The 21,455-nt window shown below is 42.7% G+C and overlaps 1 protein-coding gene across 8 annotated transcripts in view; it reads right to left on the reverse strand.

The window, feature by feature from the left end:
* Nucleotides 1–1,495: 1,495 nt before the first annotated feature.
* The window catches only part of grin1a (glutamate receptor, ionotropic, N-methyl D-aspartate 1a), a 30,567-nt gene continuing 10,607 nt past the window's right edge, over nucleotides 1,496–21,455 (reverse strand). For 2 of the 8 annotated variants that reach the window (XM_063890184.1, XM_063890182.1), the window contains 16 exons: nucleotides 20,671–20,845; nucleotides 19,833–19,977; nucleotides 18,045–18,131; nucleotides 17,474–17,609; nucleotides 17,030–17,157; nucleotides 15,605–15,769; nucleotides 15,272–15,390; nucleotides 14,806–14,918; nucleotides 14,193–14,341; nucleotides 13,665–13,822; nucleotides 12,961–13,122; nucleotides 12,552–12,661; nucleotides 12,046–12,191; nucleotides 7,615–7,641; nucleotides 6,827–6,937; nucleotides 1,496–3,481 (listed from right to left, as the gene is read on the reverse strand). In XM_063890184.1, the coding sequence (XP_063746254.1) occupies nucleotides 3,413–3,481; nucleotides 6,827–6,937; nucleotides 7,615–7,641; nucleotides 12,046–12,191; nucleotides 12,552–12,661; nucleotides 12,961–13,122; nucleotides 13,665–13,822; nucleotides 14,193–14,341; nucleotides 14,806–14,918; nucleotides 15,272–15,390; nucleotides 15,605–15,769; nucleotides 17,030–17,157; nucleotides 17,474–17,609; nucleotides 18,045–18,131; nucleotides 19,833–19,977; nucleotides 20,671–20,845 (2,000 nt within the window). In that variant the 3' untranslated portion in view covers nucleotides 1,496–3,412. Of the gene's footprint in view, nucleotides 3,482–6,826; nucleotides 7,099–7,614; nucleotides 7,642–12,045; nucleotides 12,192–12,551; nucleotides 12,662–12,960; nucleotides 13,123–13,664; nucleotides 13,823–14,192; nucleotides 14,342–14,805; nucleotides 14,919–15,271; nucleotides 15,391–15,604; nucleotides 15,770–17,029; nucleotides 17,158–17,460; nucleotides 17,610–18,044; nucleotides 18,132–19,832; nucleotides 19,978–20,670; nucleotides 20,846–21,455 lie in introns of all 8 variants that reach the window. The other 6 variants (XM_063890183.1, XM_063890181.1, XM_063890187.1 and 3 more) reach the window with 4 other exon arrangements.

Here is a 21,455-nt window from a genome sequence, read left to right on the forward strand (position 1 = left end):
AAGGGAAGCTCAGACGATCTACATAAGAGAGATCGTGTCATATATAGTAGTGTAGTCACGGTTGACTTACACATCCTGACTTTTAGCCTCGAGAAAAGCACAATGTGTGATGTTAAACAAATCCTGCATACTGTACTTCCCATAATGCAACTCAATTGCGTTTTTCACCACAGCTCAAAAAATGTCGCCAAGCGCCTCAGAGGTGTAACTCATTTCAACTTGACCTTGTTTTTTTCTGACGTTTTGACGCTCAAGCAATCAGAGGCCAACCGAATAGAGCGGCGCTTGCTAGCATGATGAAACCACAGAAACAGAACTTAACCAAACTGAGCATTGCCGTGAGCTAAGAGCACATTGGGTGTGATGTGAATGCAGCTTTAGCACGCTATCTCTTTATCAGCTGGCATTTATTGGAATATGTCATTATACTTGAACAGAGCTAATGCTTTTTCTTACTTGAAAGAGGGATGCACACTTTAAGGGTCTACTGTATAATGTTCTTATGTTACTAGAGTTTGTTTATTACCTAAAAAGTAAAATCCTTTCTAACTTCAACTTTCAATCCCACTGTGTGTTCCTAGGGTTCAACCAGTAATTACCCTCAGGTTGTTATCCACATGCAGGACAGAGTAACATTTATCTCTCTGACAGAGTGTGACAGTGTCAGCTGTGATCATAGCAGAAGATCAATGGACCCGAACAAATTATTCACCTGACAATACCCTGCAACCCACCTCGGCTTTATCAAAGTCTGTCATTAATTACCAAATACAGCCGTGATCTTGTCCACACTCATAATTTAATTAAAGACCCCCGTACATATTCACCCGACGCAAGGCGCAATAATGAGCCTATTGGAGAGGGTTTGTGTCCCCTTGATAAATGTATGTCCAGTATCCACTCTGGTTTTGATTTGGTGTCAAGCCAAGTATTTTCTGTATGATTCTCTGCTGCTTCCTGCTGGACAGGTCGAAAAAAAAAACACTCGTACTTGTACAAGATGAATTCATGGAGTCAACATACAGTTTAAAGGCAGACCAAATCAAACAATACAAGAAGCCATTAGAGGGACTAACAGCTGTATATATCTTTTTGATATTCCAATTATTTTAAGTCTTAGTACAGTTACGTGCTTACTTTACTTTTAAACTCTCAAGGAAGCAGTTGTAGAAGCACAGAAATGTGATTACATCATGCGTATAACATTGATAATTCAAGTTATGAAGTAATCCACAAGTCATTCCAAGTCAAATTGATTGATCATTTTGACAATACATCAATCATTTAAGGCTGTCATTTTTGGGTTCTAATTCCTCAAATGCAACCCTAATTTGTTTCTTATTTCTTGTTTTTGAAGTTATCATTAATATGCAATGTGAGTGTGATATTTCTTAGAATTCCTTTGAATTTGTGCACAATACTTTAAATGGATTAATTAAATATAACATCTATTTATAGTGTTGTTGCGACATTAAATAACTATAACATCATAGGATTGGGTAGACTTGGCAATGCAAGTATATTTTATTTACAGTTGTATAAACAAGATGATTCAATGCAAGATCATTACTTGAAAAGGTAAGAAAAACAAGTGATGGTGTGTGTGTGTGACAATGTATGTGTGTGTGTTTGTGTGTATGTGTTTGTGTGTGTATGTTTCATGCCAGTGAATCACAACTGTTGTTGGCGTGTGTTACTAGACATTCTCAGCTGCAGTCGTAATACAAGCAGTACAATCTCCTCAAACCTATCTACACCAAATCTATTTACAGGAAGTGCTTGACACAGCTCGGCTGACTGTACACGGCAACAACACGCATCCAAAAACAAACACTGATTGTAACACGTAAGCATGCAAAGGCCGGAATGAGAACGTGATCAGAAAGCAAACTCCAGGTTCGAGTTAGAAAAACCTAATTCTGTTTTGTAGTTGTTTCCAAGGTCATTATTAATCTTCTAAAGGCTCTGTAAGAAAGGTATCTGTAGTGAAATGAAAAAGGGATTTGAGAAATTACAGTGGAGAAGTTAATATGTCTGACTGGTGTTACTCTGTTGTAGTTTCTTGGCAAATCGATGTCGTTATTTGAGAGTTTGGGAGACGCCTCAGCATAAAGTGCTATGCAGTGCCAGAGAGTAGACACGAGGTGATTCAACAAACAGCAGTGGTTTCTCAGCTCCAGAAAATGGGAAACGGCCTGTTTTTACGCCTAACCAAGACCTTGCTTTGAATTCACTCGGGTTCCATTCGTGGAAAACTGTCCGGCGTTACGCCAGGACGAGGTTTCGCATGAAAGACCGAGTGAGGGTTAAGTAAAAAACTTGGCCCTTTGATGCAACCCCTTAGAGACTAGAAATGAGAAAGACTGCTGCGGCAGGAGAGAGGAAGAGAGAGGGCGCCCCCAAAAGCAACATGGCTCACGAATGAGAACATGTTTCAGAACGTAAGAACACCAGTCTTAATTAACTGTTTGATCAGATCACAAATTACTCAGGGAGTATTCAGCTTGTACCTTGCTTTGAATGACAGTTAAGCTTGACAGGATGTCTTTGAGTTCTTAGAAGAACACAAAAACATGCATTCGGTTGATTAGGACATGATTAAAGGGGAAAACAACTACAGAATCTGGTATATAGCCTTCAAAATAACAATTTCATCCTTCAGATACATAAAGCTCTTATTCATATACAAGCGCTCACATGCTTCCTTCATCTTCACTCGTAGACAAGTTCCTTCTCATTAGTGCCAATAATAGTGCTTCTCAAAGAAAGCAACATCTTCTAAAAACCTTTAAGGTGTAGATAAAAACATAGGTAGTTTGCATTAAAAAATAACTGATATCCATTGAAGCGTACAGTACGTTTTGTATTGCGGTATATGCTGTTAGGAAAACCTGTCACTATGGAATCTAAGCCCTAATTAAAGGGATATGTAAAGTACAGTAAAGTACTTCATCCTTAAACTTAACTAAACTAAACCTGGCTTGCTAGACCTATACAGCGGGTCAGGAACTTTGAACATCAAACATTAAGTAAATCTCTGTGAGTGAGCAAAATGACAAAAAACAAGGTTAAATAAGTTTGCTAATAATATACATAAGGAAAAGATTGTATATGTGAGTCAGATGGGTTCTTCTCTGCATGCTCAGGGACCCTACAAATATCTAACGCCAGGTAATCCTGACTTTCAAAAAAGGTGCAAGTTCAGTGTTTTTCAGACACTTCTTCAGCAAGCAAGCTTCCTCCAAAGCTTCCGTCGGCCTGCGATGAAATGAAAGCCCAGACTTGAGCGGCGAAGGGAACGAGGAGATGGCTTCTCCCTTCTCCCTCTCCTCGTCCACTTCTTCCTCTCCTTTTTCTCCCTCGTCTCGTTTCCTCTCTCCTCGGGGAGCGGACCTCGACATCTCCCCTCTCTTTACACCACGGTGCTGACAGACGGGTCAGACAAGTTGAGCTGGCCCGTGATGTCAGTAGGTGGGTACTGCTGCAGAGACGAAGAGAAATGGGGAGGGAGGAAGAAGACAGACAGTCATTTCGAGACAAAAGCAGCATTTTCCAGAACGTTAGCACACTTATCTAAACATTCATATCTTATTTTAAGAACACCTGTGCTTCATTTCGGCAGAAATACAGAAGCATGAGGGTTCTCTAACCCCTCTCGGGCAAACCACAGTTTTGTCGTTTTATTTTGATGGATCAGTTTGGATTTTTTGCTAAGGTTGTGCCTGAGGTGGGCTAGTTGGGAGCAGACGTAAAGTCCGAAGTCTGGAGACAACAGCACATTTGAATCAGGCATCATTCGTTTTTCGGGGTGATAATTCCCTGCCAAGGGTAACACAGGCAGGTCGTTTATCTCCCCACAGTCATCATGCAGACAGGCGGCCCTTTCTAATTTTAGCTCATGGACAAGAAGATGAATGTCAGAATTTCAAAGTGCTGTTGTGCCGGACTCTTACGTCCATTCCCGGCTCCAATGTGCTTCTCTTAAAGCAGAGTGCATTGAATTATTAGGCGTCTACAGTGCTGAGAGGGAAAAACAAGATCCCGTTTTCATGCAGGTCCTTAGTTTCTATGGCAACTGTGATTTTGCCTTGAGTATTGAATGTGTGTGGTCTGACAGCCGTAAGCCATATTTTGCAGGCTGCTTTTCCTGCTAACAAGTGCAAATATAGAAACAATTAGTGCTTATCATTGTGAGTACAGTCGATTGCATCATACTTAGAGCTTGTAACATGCGGTTTTTAGCAGAAAAGGCTCATGTTTTGGAACACAGATCGTGTGGAAACTCATCTACACTTTGTCCTGATTTCCAACTTGCCAGCATAATCTTGACTCGCAGCACTATGTTGGAAAATCCTGTTTCAATAATCCAGTGTGCATGAGAGCATCTTTTGTTTACTTAATGCATTACTAATGGATATTTTACGTTGCGTAACCAAAACACTGAAGAGTCTTGCCTCAGTGTACCCGTCTTAAATGTACTTTTTGTTTGTCATTCTCAATGGAGCAAGATCTTAGGATTAACGTGCCTCTCGTTTTAAGCCGATAGAGCCAATACATTCAAGCATACGAGCTTAAGAAGCTGTTATGATGCAACCAACATGCTGACAGATGGAGCGACATCCATTCTGAATAGAGAAACGTCCAATCTTCTGACAGTCAGAGTGAATGTCCCTCATCTCCTTGACCCGCAGGTTGCATCATCATATGGCTTACAGCCCCCATTTGGGTCTTCTCATGTCTTGTACCTTGAGGGCCGGCTAACAGCGCGCCCTACTGGGGTCAAGTGGACCAGCAAAAAGAGAGACACCTCTCTGACATCACAACTACAGGTAATGGTTATAAAGCTATGTATGCAACACAGCTATGGTGATTCTTCTTAAGGTGTAACTACAAAGGTTATTTCTGTTGCTACGGCTATGACAGTTACAGTCGTCGGCATGCTTGCAGAGGGAGAGAGGAGCAGTGTGGCATGTGGGTGAGGGACACTGACACTCAAGTCCATTGATATCCATTAATATAAAAGAAGAACATTTATATAAAATCAAAATAATGGTCAAAGACTGGGAATGGGAAATCTTGCGATTGGAGTATCTACGCTGTTTTATTTGACCACTTTGAGCCATTATCTTCAGCTCTCAAACAGGCATCAGAAACCTTCTCCTAAAAATGACATTCCCATACAATGAAACTACATTGTCAATTTGGTTTTGAGGGAAACATATTTTCATATTCAACGTTAACTGTGTGCGAGACTTTGACCGTAATACAACGGGAGAAAATACCCCTGGAACGTTATTGAGAATGCGGTTTAGTTGTATGGGAACATGACTTTGTAGGAGACAAACATAGTAAGGCGATCCCACTCTTCTTCTCTTCATATGTGACCAATGCTATTGAGAAACCTCCAGGGGAGAGTAAAGGTGGTTCGATTCAATGCAGAAAACATCGATTTGAAAAAAAAAGACAGTTAACACAAGAGAAAAAGAGAAAGACATGAGATCAAATTAAAACACACAGAAGAGTTTTGTTGTGAGCCGTTAGCTTAGCTGACATAGCACACATCTCCCCTGGGAAGAAGCTTTTCCTTGAAGGTGTCTGTGCTATCTCCAGAGATGCTTTTTTAAATCACATGCCAGATTTGGACCAGCTATATGTGGAGGAGCAGCTGGGCACAAATGAGTGCAGTTCAATGGTTTGTCAGAGTACTCCGAGCGTATGGAGTACATTCTCCCAACCGCAATGAGCAGGACTTTTCAACTCGACTGTAAGGGAGCGGAGAAAAACCTGACACTCTCAATGTGCTGCAACAAAGGAGTATAGAGATGGTGATTTGAAGCAAAAGAAGGCATCGCTCATATTTGTAACACAGTGAGAGTCTAAGGCTTTGCAGTTTGTAGTTCGGAAAAAAACAAAAACCATAATTAAAACATAAAAGAAGACCGTCATCACCACCTGAAATATACCCTGAATAAGGCATGCACAGTTTGGATCACAAGGACACTGAAATAAAACCAAGAATTATGACAAAGAAAATATGATAAAGCCAAAAGTAAATTGATCAATCCATGAGTGTAATCCTGAAATAGACATGTTGATAAAAAAGATAAGACATTAGTTCTCTTCCACACGAGCACCGGCCATCGCGACAACCTTGAAAATGGATTGTTTTGGGGAGAAAAAATGACAAAACACCAGCGCATGCTTTTCCAACCAAAAGCAAAAAAACAGCGGCTGAAACCCAAACGGAGGAACTGGGAGGTGCAAAGAAACGATGGATATACAAAGGATCAAGCAAGTCAAAAGGACAGGACAAGGACATAAATATATCTTGTACGTAAAGTACAGTACACACACACCACAACGCCACCAATACAGCACACAATCGCCAGAATCCACGTCCAAACCATAGGCGGGGAGTAAGAGCAGCCCAAGACAAAACACCACTGGCAAACTGCTTGCTTTGTCGTGACCCCCCCTTGTTCAGAAGTCACTAATCCCATGAAAAGCCCTAATAGATCCTGGCTTGCCCGCCATATCCAGAGCCCAGCTCCTGGCCTGGCCTGACCTGAGTTCCTGCCCTGATGCCCTCCAGCCTGTAAGAGGATCTACAGATGCTAAATGGTGATGGCTGATCGATGGTGAACGGACAGACACGTGGCAGAGGCCGCGGAGCCGTGTGGAAATGGGTGGGTGACGACATGGGACTCCCTCGCGGTCGGAGATGGAGATGTAGCCAGAGAGGACAGAGGAGGAGAAAGGAGAGAAGTAGAGACAGAGGAGGAGGAAGAGTAAAGAGGGGGAAGATGTTGCTTCTTCGTCTCCTTACCGTGTCTTTGGAGGACCTACGTCTCTTGATGCTGGAGGCCAGGTTGGTACTGATGGACCTAAAAGAGGCTTTCTTTTTGGGGTCGGGCTCTGCTCTACCACTTTTCCTATCCTAAAATGAATATATGTAGAAACATTATTCATGTCCTCTGGCCAGGGTGACAACCGTGGTTTCACCCATTCTGTTTTCTCCCACAACCACCACTACTACCCCCCCACTCAATGACCTTATTGTATGTGGTCTAAATAGAGAGAGGGTCCTTATGAGAAAGACTACAGCATTTGGAAATGTCAAATGCGCAAAGAGGGAGAAAGAAAGGGATAAAGCCTGTTAGATGTGAGAGTGGAAGTAGTCTTTTCATTCTGAATGAGGGCATTGTTCTACTTTGTGACATTATTACACTAGGATTGCACAAGATGGCCCAATAGCCTTCTAGAAATGTGCTGACACATTCACTCGACCCGCTACAAATGCATTGGAATGAGTGATGACTAGTAAAGATGTCAGTGGGTGTGATACCTACTGCTAAATATATTCTGCCTGAACACAAAGATTCCACTTTCTCATTTCAACAAACAAGCAAATTTAAAATTGGAACTACTAAACAAATATGACTAAATGCAGTTCTTTCAAAAACAGAAATAGAAATGAAAAGAGAGAAGCATTTTTAACCGTATCCTTAAGAGATGGCCCTCCCTCATACCATCAGAGAGCCCCACAGCTACTCATGACAAAATAAAGAATAGTGTTTGTGTGCAAAATAAAAACTCATATTAAGGTATTCTTACATCCTGAGTCTCTAGAGAGGAAGAGGGCTGCATAGGGGGAGAAAAGGAAAATAAAATAAATTTCCATCCACTTGATCGTTATTACTTTAAAAAAGATCCTTAAGCAAAAGCCGAGGGAACCAAAAAAAGGGTGGGTGTTTAAAGAAGACTTAGCAAAGCAAACATCCACATCCAAAGCCAGGCAAGTATAAAAACGTCGAGCTTCAGTATCGGAGGCCAATAAATGCATATCAAAGAGCGAATACAGCAGCGACAAAAAGTCCGTAAGTTAAGCCCATTTAAAGTCATTATACCTCAAAGCGGTATAATGGAAATTCACCCCACACACAAGGGAATGGGATGGAGAATGGAGAAGAGTGCATTAAAAAGAAATGTAGAAAGAAATGATCAACCAACTACAGCTGCAAAATATATTCTTCATCTCAGTTAAAGTGCAAGAAACAAAAATATTTGCTATTCTCATTGCTATTTCTTTAACAAAAGAAAGCGTTCTAGGATGGATGTTAGTAAAGTATAGGTGGAGGATGAGTGAGTAGTTGCAGGGAGGGAGGCCCTTCAGCCGGGCGGGGCAGTGTGGTGTGAATTTCAACATGCCAAAACGTTTTTATGGATGGAGAGAGGGAAAAAAGGAGGAAAACATAGAATAAGTAAACACAAAACAAATAGCAGGACAAATCAATCCTGGGCAGCACTGGCCCCCGCAGTACATCCTTTTTTCATCAGATCACATGACTAGGCTCTTTTAGGGCACCATTATATCACCCCGCCATCCAGCGCTTTCTCTTTTTTGTTTTCTAACGACATGGTGGCGTTAGCTGGCAGGGAGGATAGATGAGCGCCGGCAGAGGAGTGATTGGTGCACGACATCACTCGATTTTATTGCAGGTATATAAAATAAAGTGCTTTTCCTGTTGAAAGATGACATCTCATGTTAGTAAATGGAGGAAGTGCCACTAACTGTATGCGTCTTCATTCAGGAAAAAAAAGGGCCAAAGTGAAGTCACTTCTTTTAATCATTACTTTCCCCCATATTTTACACATTTCTGAGGCAGCAGGAGCTCTGAGCCCTGATGAGGAGCTGCGTGTGCACAGTCCCGAACATGCACGGCATGCTGGACCATCCGATGAAGCGTGGCATGGTGACTCGCACAGCGTTCAGCAGCCGCCTGTTTCTGTTCCGAAACCAAGGCGAGCCGCTGCAGGGTTTCATCATTAAATACCATATTCATCATCATGACTTTTTTTGTTTTCATCCCAAACAGACTCCAGTTTCTGTCTCCTTCAGACGGTGCACTTCTGAGTAACATCTGGTTTCAAATGGAACACTGGAAGGCAGACATGTAGCCTCGTAGTTATGTAGTGGCTGGCAAAACCTTCCGCACCAGTGACCGCGGTAGGAGAAATCAGTAACATAAATCTATATGATGTACATTCATAGAGCAACCTGAATTTAGGGGCATTAAGACAGGGTGGCAAAAACTGTGCATGAAAATATAAAATATATAGGGATGTTTCACCAGTCAGACCGATGTAATGCATCATTTTTATATGTATACAAAAATGCAGTGTAGGTAAATACACATACAGGGAGCTTTTTATGTGTAATTGTTGCAATTTGTATATATTTCTTCAATTAACTACATTTCAGTGAGTTCTCAGTACTGATTTTTTTGTCCATTTTACAGGAAAGGAAAAAAAGCTGTGAACACAAAACTGACACATATCACCTTGTTGATAATGCAAAGTACTTAGCAAACAATTGCATAATTACATGTGCAGCAGATACAGAGCAACATACGCATTTATTGGGTGAATGTAAATCCAAACTTCACTCTTCTTTTTGCTTTGGATGGATTGCTGCCTACGGAGAGCTGGCCCAGGGCCATCACCTACATAATGTCACTCAAAAAGAAACGTTCCAATCAAAAAAACATCTGTAAAAAGATGACAGTGACAATGGAAAGGGACACAACCGGAAAGATAAACTAAATGATAAAGAGATAGAGAGCAACGAGACGTTAAATGACTATACACAGACACTAATGACTCCAAAGAGATCCAGAGCAAGTACAAAGAGACAAATGACAACAAAGAGACACTTAACAAGAAGAGGGAAAACAATGTTGAAGTCTGTATGTGTTACCCCTATGTAGGGGAAGTGTTTGGACCTTTTGCATGTCTGTTTCCAGGGTCTCATAATCTCATATTGTTTGTACAGAACATCCGTTACACAAATTAAACATTGAGATCAGAAAGATTTAATCGGCTAAAAAAAGGCTGTATGTTTTATCAGGATATACAAAGGTGCTCAATGAGAGCTAGTTATACCTCCCCACTACATCTCTGTGACTACAGCGGCATGCACCTTTATTCCTTAGTAAAGCAAACTTATATGTTGCGGGCGCATAAACAGATCTCGTTAGTCAGAAGTGCACGATCTCTCAGGTTACGTCTCATTTGTTTAAAGGTTTGAGGGTGCACAGCACTACACCCACCTGAGGCAGTAGAAGCACATAATGGCATTCAAACACACGCACAAGCGTTCAAAAGGATGTCAGCTATGGGCTCCAGGTTTCAGTGCTTGCTGCACTAAGGAAGGAAGAGGGCCACATAAACTCTGATCTTAGGTTTTCCATCGTGATGAGCTTGTGTCCTACATGACCAGAATGTCGATTTTTTTATTTGTGGGAATTAGATCACGGTGAATAATCTAATCTGTGCACCCAAACAGTATGAATAATATGCTGAAGAGAACAGATTGTCTGGGCTCAACTTCACTTGGTAGGCCAGTGTGCTCCTTGCATGAGACTCAATCCATTACCGCGGTTATTTTTAGAGAAAGATAGTGTGTGTCCGTTATTCCAGCTCCAGGGCTCACAGTGACGGTCGATGAGCAAGATGAGCATGCATGAACAGCCTTTGTTCAGCGATGCATAGAAATCGACACGATCATCGCTGACATGAGTCTGAAGCGCGAGGTCTACGGGCAGTTTGGTGTGTCCCTCTCCCTTCTCAGTGACCCCCGCCCGCCTGCATGCAATTCGCCTGCCGTATGGGCCTAGAGGACGCACATCCATATGAGGACACTCAGACAGTTACACACAGTAGTCAGGTCGATGGCAGACACTCTCAGAAGGACAGTGATTCGCTGACAGGCACTTGTGATATTATACTGTACCTTCCTCCAGCCCTGCCGTTTATAGAGACAGCAGGGCCAAACACTAAGCATCGGCTCGATGTTTACAGAGTGTGACGGGCCATTAAATGTGTGAACCATGCAGCTTCCAAGCTATCCAATCAGGGAGTGAACGGGTGTATGGGTGGAGGTGGAGATGGAGGAGGAGGGGGTACTCCAATGCTCAACAACCAACATTTGATTGCATTAGAAAACGGGGGCAAATCATGTTCCTTATCAGCTGAGCGGAGGACCGTACTTCTTGATTGTAGCTTAAAAGGATGGCTCACTCAAATTACGAAACATAAATTGATTCAAAGACAGATACTTAAATCTGCATAGCCAGACACAGTTGGACAAGTAGAACATTTGAAATATATTTTTAAATGTGGGTGAGCTGACCCTTTAAATTGATGCCTGCTTCTGCTTGCATGAATGAAGCCCTCTGGCATGCAAGATAAGTTTTAAGTCGTGTTTGGTGTCTGCACACGGCAGTTAATAAAGAGACACACTGTCACGTTTACAGTGTTGAAAATACTAGCACTGCGATGTGATTGAGTGAGGGCATTGATTTGAATCTTTATGCTATTTGCATTGTTAGCTCCTGGCTGCTGTTGGTATGACCTTCAGAGTGAAGGCAATCAATGATGACACAAACAAAGTGCATCATCCGGGCTGTAGTTATTGTTTTTTTAGGAGGTTTCTGGCTGGACATTTGCTAATTTTGACTGGCTTTCCATGTCCACGTCATCTGACCTTATGAAGTGTGTAAGCGCCAGGTTAGAAAATACCTTAAAAGGTCATGCAATGGACGTAGGGGAGGTGAAGTGTTACTCAGTTGTCCTTCATGTTAGAGGGTCGCAATGCTAATTATCTTATTGTTAACCTAACAGCCAGAGATGGCATGGGGTGGAGATGGCTAGTTAGTTACATACTAATGAGGGGGTCCCTCCCATCGCTTGACTTCCAGAGACCTCCTTACTGTCCTGCAGGCAAACACAAGAGACACGTTGGCCTCTAGGAACTGTGATCTACACGGTGGCCACTGAGGATGCCTTACAGTGCATGAAGGCATCCGAGATCACCGTTTCTCAGACAGTGATCTGGCAATCTGACCACAACTCATGGGCAAAATGAAAGGAACCTAAAGAGGCTGAGAGTCCAATTGATCCCCCATTAGTAGGGGGCTCTGTTGGCTCTATCGAAACAAAGCCTTTCCAACCTGGGTGTGAGCGAGTAGAGGGGATCGATCTTACCTGCAGGTTCTTCCTCCAAACATTGACCGCCGCAAAGGCCAGCTGCATCTGCTTCCTGCGGGCGTCTTTATGGCGCTTATAGGCGATTTCAATGAAGATTAGGAAGATACCTGCTGCAATCCCACCGGCCACCAGCATGAATACCCCTGTTGGCAGAGACAAGCAAACGCAGAGCAGAGAAAGAGGTATGTTAGATGCCGATCTATAACATCGCCGCTCCCACTGATCGTGAATGCATGGTCTGCCAGTCAGGATCAGCGGTCGCCCCTCCTTTTTCAACCAGCTCCTATTGACGGAGGCAACTGCAACTCACACAATATTAATTGAACCACAACCGCACAAGTCACAGCACAAGATACTGTACGGCACACTTCCACAAGGCACCCACGCCGACACTAACACAACGATTTTGTAAAGGTATTGGACAAAAAAGGGCTACAGTACCTTACCACTGCAGTTTTTGTCCAATCACTTTTAACGCTTTTTCTATGCCGTGTGGACCATACCTGCCATGTTTTCAAAGGTGAGTGTGGCTGGGGCATTGCTCCTTGAGTCACACTCCTGGTATCTCACCCAGGTTTTATCTAGGTCTTCCATGAAGCCGTTCTCATGAGAACTGCAAGGGGTTGGGGTTGGTGGAGAGAGAGGTAACAAAGTTAATACACGCTGCGATTGGCGCAATACCTGAGCTGCCTACTCCCAGATCGCAACACAAATGAGACGGAGACAGCAGGACAGGTGCACTAACAGACAGACAGACAGATAGGGAAGGAAAGGGGAGATACAGAGATATAAGATGTGACATAAGGCGATGTATTAGATGGTTAAAAAAAAGGTCAATACCTGACCATGAAATCATATTGATAAGAAACCAAAAAAAGTCATACGAGTAATGCAGCTTCGGCTGGGACAGACCTGAGAATGGCCAGGGACACATTCTGTTTCCAGGGGCTGTCCTTGCGCATGCCTATGCCAAAGCCCGAACGGAAAAACAGCTCTCCCGTGGTCACCAGGTCGCACTTCTGCGAAGCTTCAAACTCCAGCACCGCAGAGTCCCAGATGAAAGCATGCAGCTTGCTGTGGGGGAGGGGAAGGGAGGAGGAGTAGGAGGGAGGAGGGAGGAGGGGAAGGAGGGGGTTACGGTGCAACAGTACAATGATTTACATACACATTTACGGCTCCCACCCCTCTCTCTCTCGCACACCAGATCGTGTGTGTCATTCAGCGTTTACCAGCAATCTCTACCGCTCTTTATGGCCCAAATGAAATCCAATGCCAGATGGGTGAGGGCGCGTCCCCCATTGGATTCCCCCCATCTGAAAGATGTTCCTCTTGGTACAACCTGAAAAAGGGTGCTCCTTGACTCAATGTTAGCTTAACCTTACACTTGTGCCAATGCTGTTGACACGCCTCTTCCTCCTGTCCCTGACGTCTGTCCTGGCTGGGCAATGGGCCCGGATCAGAGGGACCGCTGCAGTAAGTCCTGCCACCTCCGTCTGATCCAAAGGTCCATGTCCCCCCCCCACTGAGCTGACTGGACTGGCCCTGGTCTGTGTGTCTGATAGGTCGAGCAGCCGGCCGACACTAGCTCTGGTCGGCCCGGCCTGGCCGAGACTCACTTGTCACGAACAGCCTGGATAGCCTCGGCGGCACTCTCATAGTTGTGCTTCTCCATGTGGCGGTACATGGTGCTAAGCTCCACCTGCCGCCGGAAGTAGATGTCCACGGAGCTTTGCTTCACCGTGGCGTAGATGAACTTGTCCGATGGGTTTCTCAGCTGGACACAGAGACAGGGACAAGACACAAACAGTTGAGTAATGATTACTACGTTTTAAATAACAAATGTAATTGAAGACATATACAACCGTGAAAAAGGAGAAACACATCAAGATACAATCTGGGACCCCATCTGCTCATGTCTGATCATTTCATTTTTGGTTGTTTAAAATCAGCTTGTTAACTGGCTTCAACCTGGTTGTAAACATTATCTTTCTCCATCAACTCCATTCTTGCATATCAAGATCCTAATTGGACAGAAAACCATTAAACATCACACTGGAGAGGAAGTCTCGGCCAAGATATCCACTGGCTTCACGCTGGCTTCCAATATAACACTAACGTTGGTCCTTGTACCGCCCTGTACACACCCTTGGGTCATTGATGCCGGTGATGCGCTCCTCAGGCCGGTCCAACACCAGGAAGGCAGCCAGGTTGGCAGTATAGGATGCCACAATTATCATGGCAAATCCGGCCCACACCATACCTAGGATTCTCGCTGAGAAGCTGCGCGGTGCACCTGGTTAGTGAGTGAAAAAAAACCAACTTTAATTATAATTTCTTCTACTTCAACTACTACTGCAAATACTGAACCCTCTACCCGTATATTACAATTGCATAACTTCAAATAGAAATACAAATATAGCCCACTAAAAATACCAGACATGAAAAGGAAACTGGAAGACAAATGAAACAGATCATTAGAACAGATGTAAGCTGTTTAAAGATGGGCTCTGTCACTTTCTTCCTCAACTAAATTAGATTCGAAAGGAATTCATTTGTCATCCTCAAAGAAAAACATGACAGCAAGGCATCGCCTGGAGCCACAAATGCCTTCATTTTTGTGATTATTCCGACTACAAAACTGTGTAAAGACAAAAGTACTCAACAGCATAGCAGTGTTCTGACAGAAAGGCAACATTTACTTCTGATTAAATGAAGTTTAAGAGATTTTCAGGAATGGCTTTTCTTTTTTAATCTTACCTTCTCCAATACCAGAATTCAGCAACACTCCCCAGGAGAACCACATAGCCGATGATAAGGTGAGGGCATCTTCTTCTTCTTCTTCACTGTTTACTTTAAATCTTCCAAACGGGCTAGAGGGAAGAAATTGGGAGGGTTGCAGGAGATAAAATGAGAAATTGCCGATAACCTGTAATGAGGAAAACCCTGGCGACCCCAGGCAGGGAAGCAAACTGAAAATGAGCGGGCAAAGCAAGTAGGAAGACGAACTGGGAAAGAAAAACAGACAAAGACAGGGACAGAGCGGTGGGATGGTTGGAGCTGATCTTCACCTCTGTCGGCCTCCGTATCCATACCGAGGTAAGATCTGCAGCGTTCAGGAGTGCATGTACACACATTTCCGCACACACACATTCACTCATTCAGTTGTGAGTACACGTAAACACACACATGGGTACACGCATACACACAGATGTCCCCCTTGTACCTGAACCGGTCTAGTAGGTAAAGCATCACCGCCACCACATGCACCGAAAGACCCACCAGTAGCCACAGCGTGCTTTGGAACGGCTGCATGAACGAGTCCAGTGTACTGCGAGGTATTTCCTAAAAAAACACAGATTACAGTTTGTCATTTCAAAAACAACACTTTAAATTCCTTTACTTCTACAGAGTATTGTCACAGTGAACTTAAAGGTGGCATTTTTATCAGAAAAACATGGTCATTGCAAGTGTTAGATACACAAGGATTACAAATCAAGGAGACAATTCCACAATACAGCTGGACTAATAGATCCTCAAAAGGACTAAAGACACTTACCTTTTTAACAAGGATCGTGAGACCTTGATATTTAAAGGGCTTGGAGAATTCGATGTACTGGGCGCGTTCGTTGTTAATAGTCAGCGGGGCTACAATCATGTCAGCCAGGCCCCCCAGGAGCTCTCCCATCATGCCATTCCACTCTTTCTTGTTACTGTTGTTCACCTGAAGCCCCAGAAAGAAAGTGTTGAGATGAGAATCAACCTGCTGTCGTCTAGACCACAGAATGTTTGCAGACTTTAAGGATTTGGTTTAAGCCAAGTGGGGATATAAGTTCTAGTCGTGCTCCAAATCTCTGAATCTGGCTATGTGGGTATTATAGCAGAGCTTGCTTATTTATAGGAATCAATAAGATCATGCATTGAAGAACACACACATTGTTGAATATCGTGCTCATGCATTCTTCCACAGAAAATCTGTTTGGATAAAATGAAGAGGAAACTTGGCCACAGCAAGCTGCAGATTCAGGTGATTACTCTTTGTAGGTTAATCGTTACGAGCGACCCCTGCTATTTTTGTCACATTGATTTTCTTTTGAATGATAGCCGTATTAATGGATTGTGCAAATGGATTTAAGTAGAGGACTATTAAGTTTTATTGCTCACGTCCACATTAAAATTCTCTAAAATAAGTTATATTTATTTAGGGATAACAATTAAGCAAAGGTTGTTGTAAAACCTGATTTATTGTCAACACCTTACCTGATGGAACAAGCCCTAACCAATGAATGGTTTCTGTCATTCTGCTAACCGATCAATTCAAAACAACACTCCCCATAGAAGACCTTAAACCTAGGTTATAGATGCACTAAATATGGGATTTAACAAACTAATTAGTAGTGTATGATGTTTAATCCTTCCATGTTGATGCTAGTCATCAACCTTTGAGGCATCAAATCGTCAATTTATCTAGAAAATATCTAACCTTTATTCCTTCCATTGTTAGCCAATGTTAGCTAAGCTAGTGTTAGCTCAAAAACGTGAGCTAAACATCAAGCGCTAGCTAACTGTTAAGAAACCGTTACTGTGTTGTAAATGTAAGTTAGCAAACTCAATCTTTTAATCTTAGTAGAGACATTATATTTTCATTGCGGCCGCTTGACAGTATATTACTTATGTTCAGACTGACCGTGATAACTGTTTTGCCAGTGAAAACCAATCTGCATATCCTAGACTTAAACCCTTTTGGTGATAGCTGCTCAGTGTTTAAAAGCTGACACCAGTTGACCTGCTGCACTTTTGATACCTGGGGGTCTCCGTTTTATGACCGCCTATTGCTTCAGCTCTGAATAGTTGTTAGATCACTACTGTTAGTGGAATACAATAGGAAGATTAAAAAGTCGTTACATATTGAATGTGAGGATTTGCGTGCACCATGTGCCTCATGCAAACATACAACAAATATTGCCGTGTCGGTAAAACTAACCCGCTCCTGCGTTCCAAATTTCCCATCAGCCACCAGGTGTACCTCATAGGTGAAGTTCATGGTCATAGCCAACTTGATAAGGAGATCAATACAGAATCCGTAACAACATTGGGGTACAATTGGGCGTCCTGCAATAAAACCAGCGAAAGTTAAAAGTTACAATCACTCTTAAGGCAACACGTAAGTTTGGAAATCTAAAGGCGGCGAACGAAGACGGAACGAAATGTATGACACTGCGGACGACCACACACAGTCACACTGTTGCCAGAAACACAAACACCAAGCATGTCCTATCATCCCCACAAACACACATTCTGAATGGCACACTCAGCTACATGCATACATATATAGATACCTACTGCATATATATGTATGCATCTCCAGTGGGTGTTTGGCGGGTGCAGTAAAAGCACAGAGATAATATAAACGTCCCTGATAGGTTACCTGGGATGGTCTCATTGGGCCCAGTGCAGATAACCTTTTTTATTAAGACTCCATTTAATGTCATTTCCTCGTGGCATGTTCCATCCGGTTGAGTCGGCTTCACATACACAAATGGCTCCTGGTGAATCGTCACTATCTACAACAGATGGGACAGAAAGCTGTTTATCACATAGACAGATATGGATCAGTTAAGATCCTGAGGGACTTTAGGGAGAGCGAGAGCGTGAGAGAGAGAGAGAGAGAGAGAGAGAGAGAGGGAGGGAGAAAACATGCATGAAAAACCCAGCAGATACACAAATACCCATGTACAAAAACTCCCAGATATACATGGACGCACACAGACAGATGAATGTAAAAATAACTGACAAGGATACAGATGAGATGTTCTTTGGAAGCCTAAGACAAATTTGAAGAGATCAGAAGTCATGGCAAATATATCACAGCATAGATTTTCTTCACTCCCCTGGGAGGAAGAAGTGCAGGCGAGCTGTCCAACAGTGCATATCAGCTCAGGTCCGGATCTGTGTAGACAAAACTGTCAGATTTCAGCAGCAAAGCAAAGGCGCCCTACCTTTAGTCGAGTGGACATCTGGAAGCCCTGTGGTTTCTCTGTCTCTCCCCCGGGCCAGATGATCTTCCGCTGATTGTTCATTACCACCTGCGAATGCCACACACACGTACAGCATCATCGGTGAGTGCTGACACAAGGCGTAGAGCTGATGAGGCTCCAGCAATGGGGGGTGAGCACCACTAATGAGTCAGCTTTATATAAGAGCAGCTCAGCGGCTTCTTTATTTACTTCATAAACCTCTGACTCATACCTGAGGGTTTCAGGAACTTAGTATTATCACATCAGCAGCAGAGTGAAGTGCTGATCCTCGCAGTGCGTGCTTTCACTGTGTTTGGATTGCCGGCCCGCTTCAATATGCAACATTCACCACAAATGAATTTCATTTGACAGAATCATCTCAACCCTTCGTCAACAAGCTTGTTTTCCCAGAGATACATCTAAAAGTCTTCCTCGGGCTGCTCAGTTCTCATTGAGCTACTTCAAGAATAGATGTAGAAATGGCTAAAACAAACTACTGCCGCCAGGAAAGGGTGGGATATATTTCTGAGAAAATGCACAGACTAAACACGAAACTTCTACGTGGAAAACACTGAATATTCTCTGAGATTAGAGTGTCATAGACTTGCAAGAAAAAACCTCTAAAATTCCCGGATTTTCCTGGCATTAAAGTTTTTCAATTTAAAGAAATATTACTCATTGAAACAAAAACTGAAATAATGAAATTAAGTCTTTAGAATCAAATTAATTGAGTTATGAAACATTGGAGTGGAGCACATGTGTTATATAAGAACAGGTTTGCAGCCATAGGATACCCCAGTTGATGAGTCTTAATAATCAAATACATCTCATGCTTTTATTGTTAATGCACACCTGTTTTAAAGGGATTCAATGCAATGCTTGTTAAAACTTGCATTATGGGTAATGCAATCCAAGAAACATTGTGTGCTTTTCCCATTTTTGTCATGTTATATTACAATGATCGGGTTAAAGAAAATGGATGATCTAAAGTCAACTTGTTTTTATTGTCAAGTCAAACTCCAAACAGCAATATTTGCAATACGGCTGTTTCTTACATCGTTCTTTTCCAACAGGCACTCAAATCTTGAGTGTTGTTGCCATGTCCTTTGATTTATGTACAACAATATCAGAATCAGAACAAATGTGCCTCGTGGGGGCTTGTTGGCACCTTGGTTTTTATATTGAAACAAATGGAAAACAGCGGCTGCCTGAAAGGTGGGACCTTCGTCTGAAAAATTAGGTTGAGCTTTGTAAAATGCTCTGCAATAAAAACAGCATTGTATCCCTACTTTAGGACTCATTTTCAGTAGCATGCAGCTTCTGGTTGCCATTTAGGTTTGATTAAAGATAACAAAACCCCTTTCATAAGTTTGCTGTCATTTTTAACTTTACACACCCCTGAAAAGTGGGTGTTACTGACGTCTTCTAGGAGACAGGTGAGACACACTTTAGAAAGAGCAGTAGGTTTAGCTTATATGTCATGTTCCAATCATTTAGCACTATTAAAAACATGTGGTATTTGCAATACCTTCCACAAATCCACTGCGACACACTGCTGCATCATGGTGTTTGCTCTGGATGAACTGCAGTATTTCTGCCCTAAATTAACTGTGGTGTACTATAGATAGAAAACTGGAGCTGCATGTCCAGAACAAATGCAAAAAAAAGAGCAGATCTGACCTACTTGATCAACGAGAATGAACTACGGGTTAAACTTTAATTATGGAGTAAATGATAAACCTAACTTTACTTCAGTGCCAACCAGTTTACCTGTGTCCCATTGTAAATGCCGACTTGAATGAGGCGACTCTTCTGGTAGTTGAGGATACTGTAATGGGCGTACTTCCTGTCCCCGTCGTCATTGAACTCCACGCGACCTGTGAGGCCCTCGGGGTATTTGGAGGACATCAGCACCCTGGGGCGAGCAAATGAAAAGGATTATCTGTGTGAATGAGCACACGTGTGTCCGTACATCGGTGTTGTGTGTCACCTATTAGGAACGCTGCATTGCATTTTATTGCGATTGGTTCGGCGAAAGGCTCTGAGGCTAGTGGATGTGGTGAAATGTCTGCATATGATGAACAAGTTGCAATATGAGCTTCCAGGTTTTTTTTCTTATTTGTTTCGCTTCTGAGAAACTACCATAAGTGCGTCAGCCTAAATTTAATAACCTGTTACAAGGAAGTGAAAAATATAGAGTTTCTTGCTCATCTTGGAAACACTGAAGACCTGACACTCCTGAAACATCAAAGTTATTCCTTTCAGAATCCAAATCTGATCAGTTGTTATCTGAAATTAATTGTTAATTGCAGCTTTAATAGAAATCGATATTGTTCACAATGTGAAATTCAACAGAAACTGAGTAAACATATTTTCACACATTAAAAAAAGCTGTTTTTAACAAGTCAGGATTGAATGCAGCTAGCTAAATGAAGTCAGATTTAAGTTGAGTTTAAGTTAAATGGGATAATCTTGAAAGCCATTAGATTGTTTGTCAAAATAGCTGAATCATGACTCAGCCAACAAACAATACATGATCCGATCAAGCGTTTTACATCAGTAAAGAAAAAGAAAGGACTCAGTTCCTCCCGGCTGTATTCATGCTTACCGTTTAAAGAGCGGCCCTGTTTTCCAGATGTTGGTGTTGCCCACACATCCTCTCGGGGGTTCTGTGATATTCTCCTTCTCAAAGAGCTCCTGGATGGACTGCGCCACCACAGCCACCGCATCATTGATATGCGCCGACTCATTCTTCCCGTTGATGAGCTGGAGGCCGATCAGACCTGAGACCAGGCCAACAACAGAACATAATCACTGACCGGAGCACACTACGGCCTCTCTGGATCCGTTTGCAATGCACACAGTGTAAAAACTTATAGGGCCGCCGGTTTAGACATCCTGAATAAAGGTCATACATCGGCCGCATGATCCATCTTCGTTGCCCGTTAATCTAATAACCCGTCTGGAAATATCAAGATCTTGTCATTTAGGAAACGAGGCAGCTGAAAACATGGATCAATTTGCCGATGTTGCCACTGATGACCTTTTCACAGCATGTGTAAAGAGTCCCTTGAAGTTGGATTACTTTTTTTTTATTAACACCCTACCGGCTATGGTTTGGGAATCAGCACAGGCAAAGCATTATTTGTGTTAAGGAAAAAAAAGAACAAAGGACCTAAATTTAATCCAACAACAATCCAACTTCAGCTAAGTTTTCTCATTGCAACCAGGTCCGTCAGCCTTGCAGGCTCCTGGAAGAAGCTGCAGTGGATGTGGAAGAGACGGGACATAGACGGGACAACAAACGCTCTGCAGGGGTTGGTTGTGTTAAGAGTGCCCGGGGGGAAAAGACGCTGGACGTTTGTGACCACAAAGTGATTAAATATTGTGAGT

This window comes from Eleginops maclovinus, chromosome 8 (genome assembly GCF_036324505.1).
Source record: "Eleginops maclovinus isolate JMC-PN-2008 ecotype Puerto Natales chromosome 8, JC_Emac_rtc_rv5, whole genome shotgun sequence".
Classification (NCBI taxonomy): Eukaryota; Metazoa; Chordata; class Actinopteri; order Perciformes; family Eleginopidae; genus Eleginops; species Eleginops maclovinus.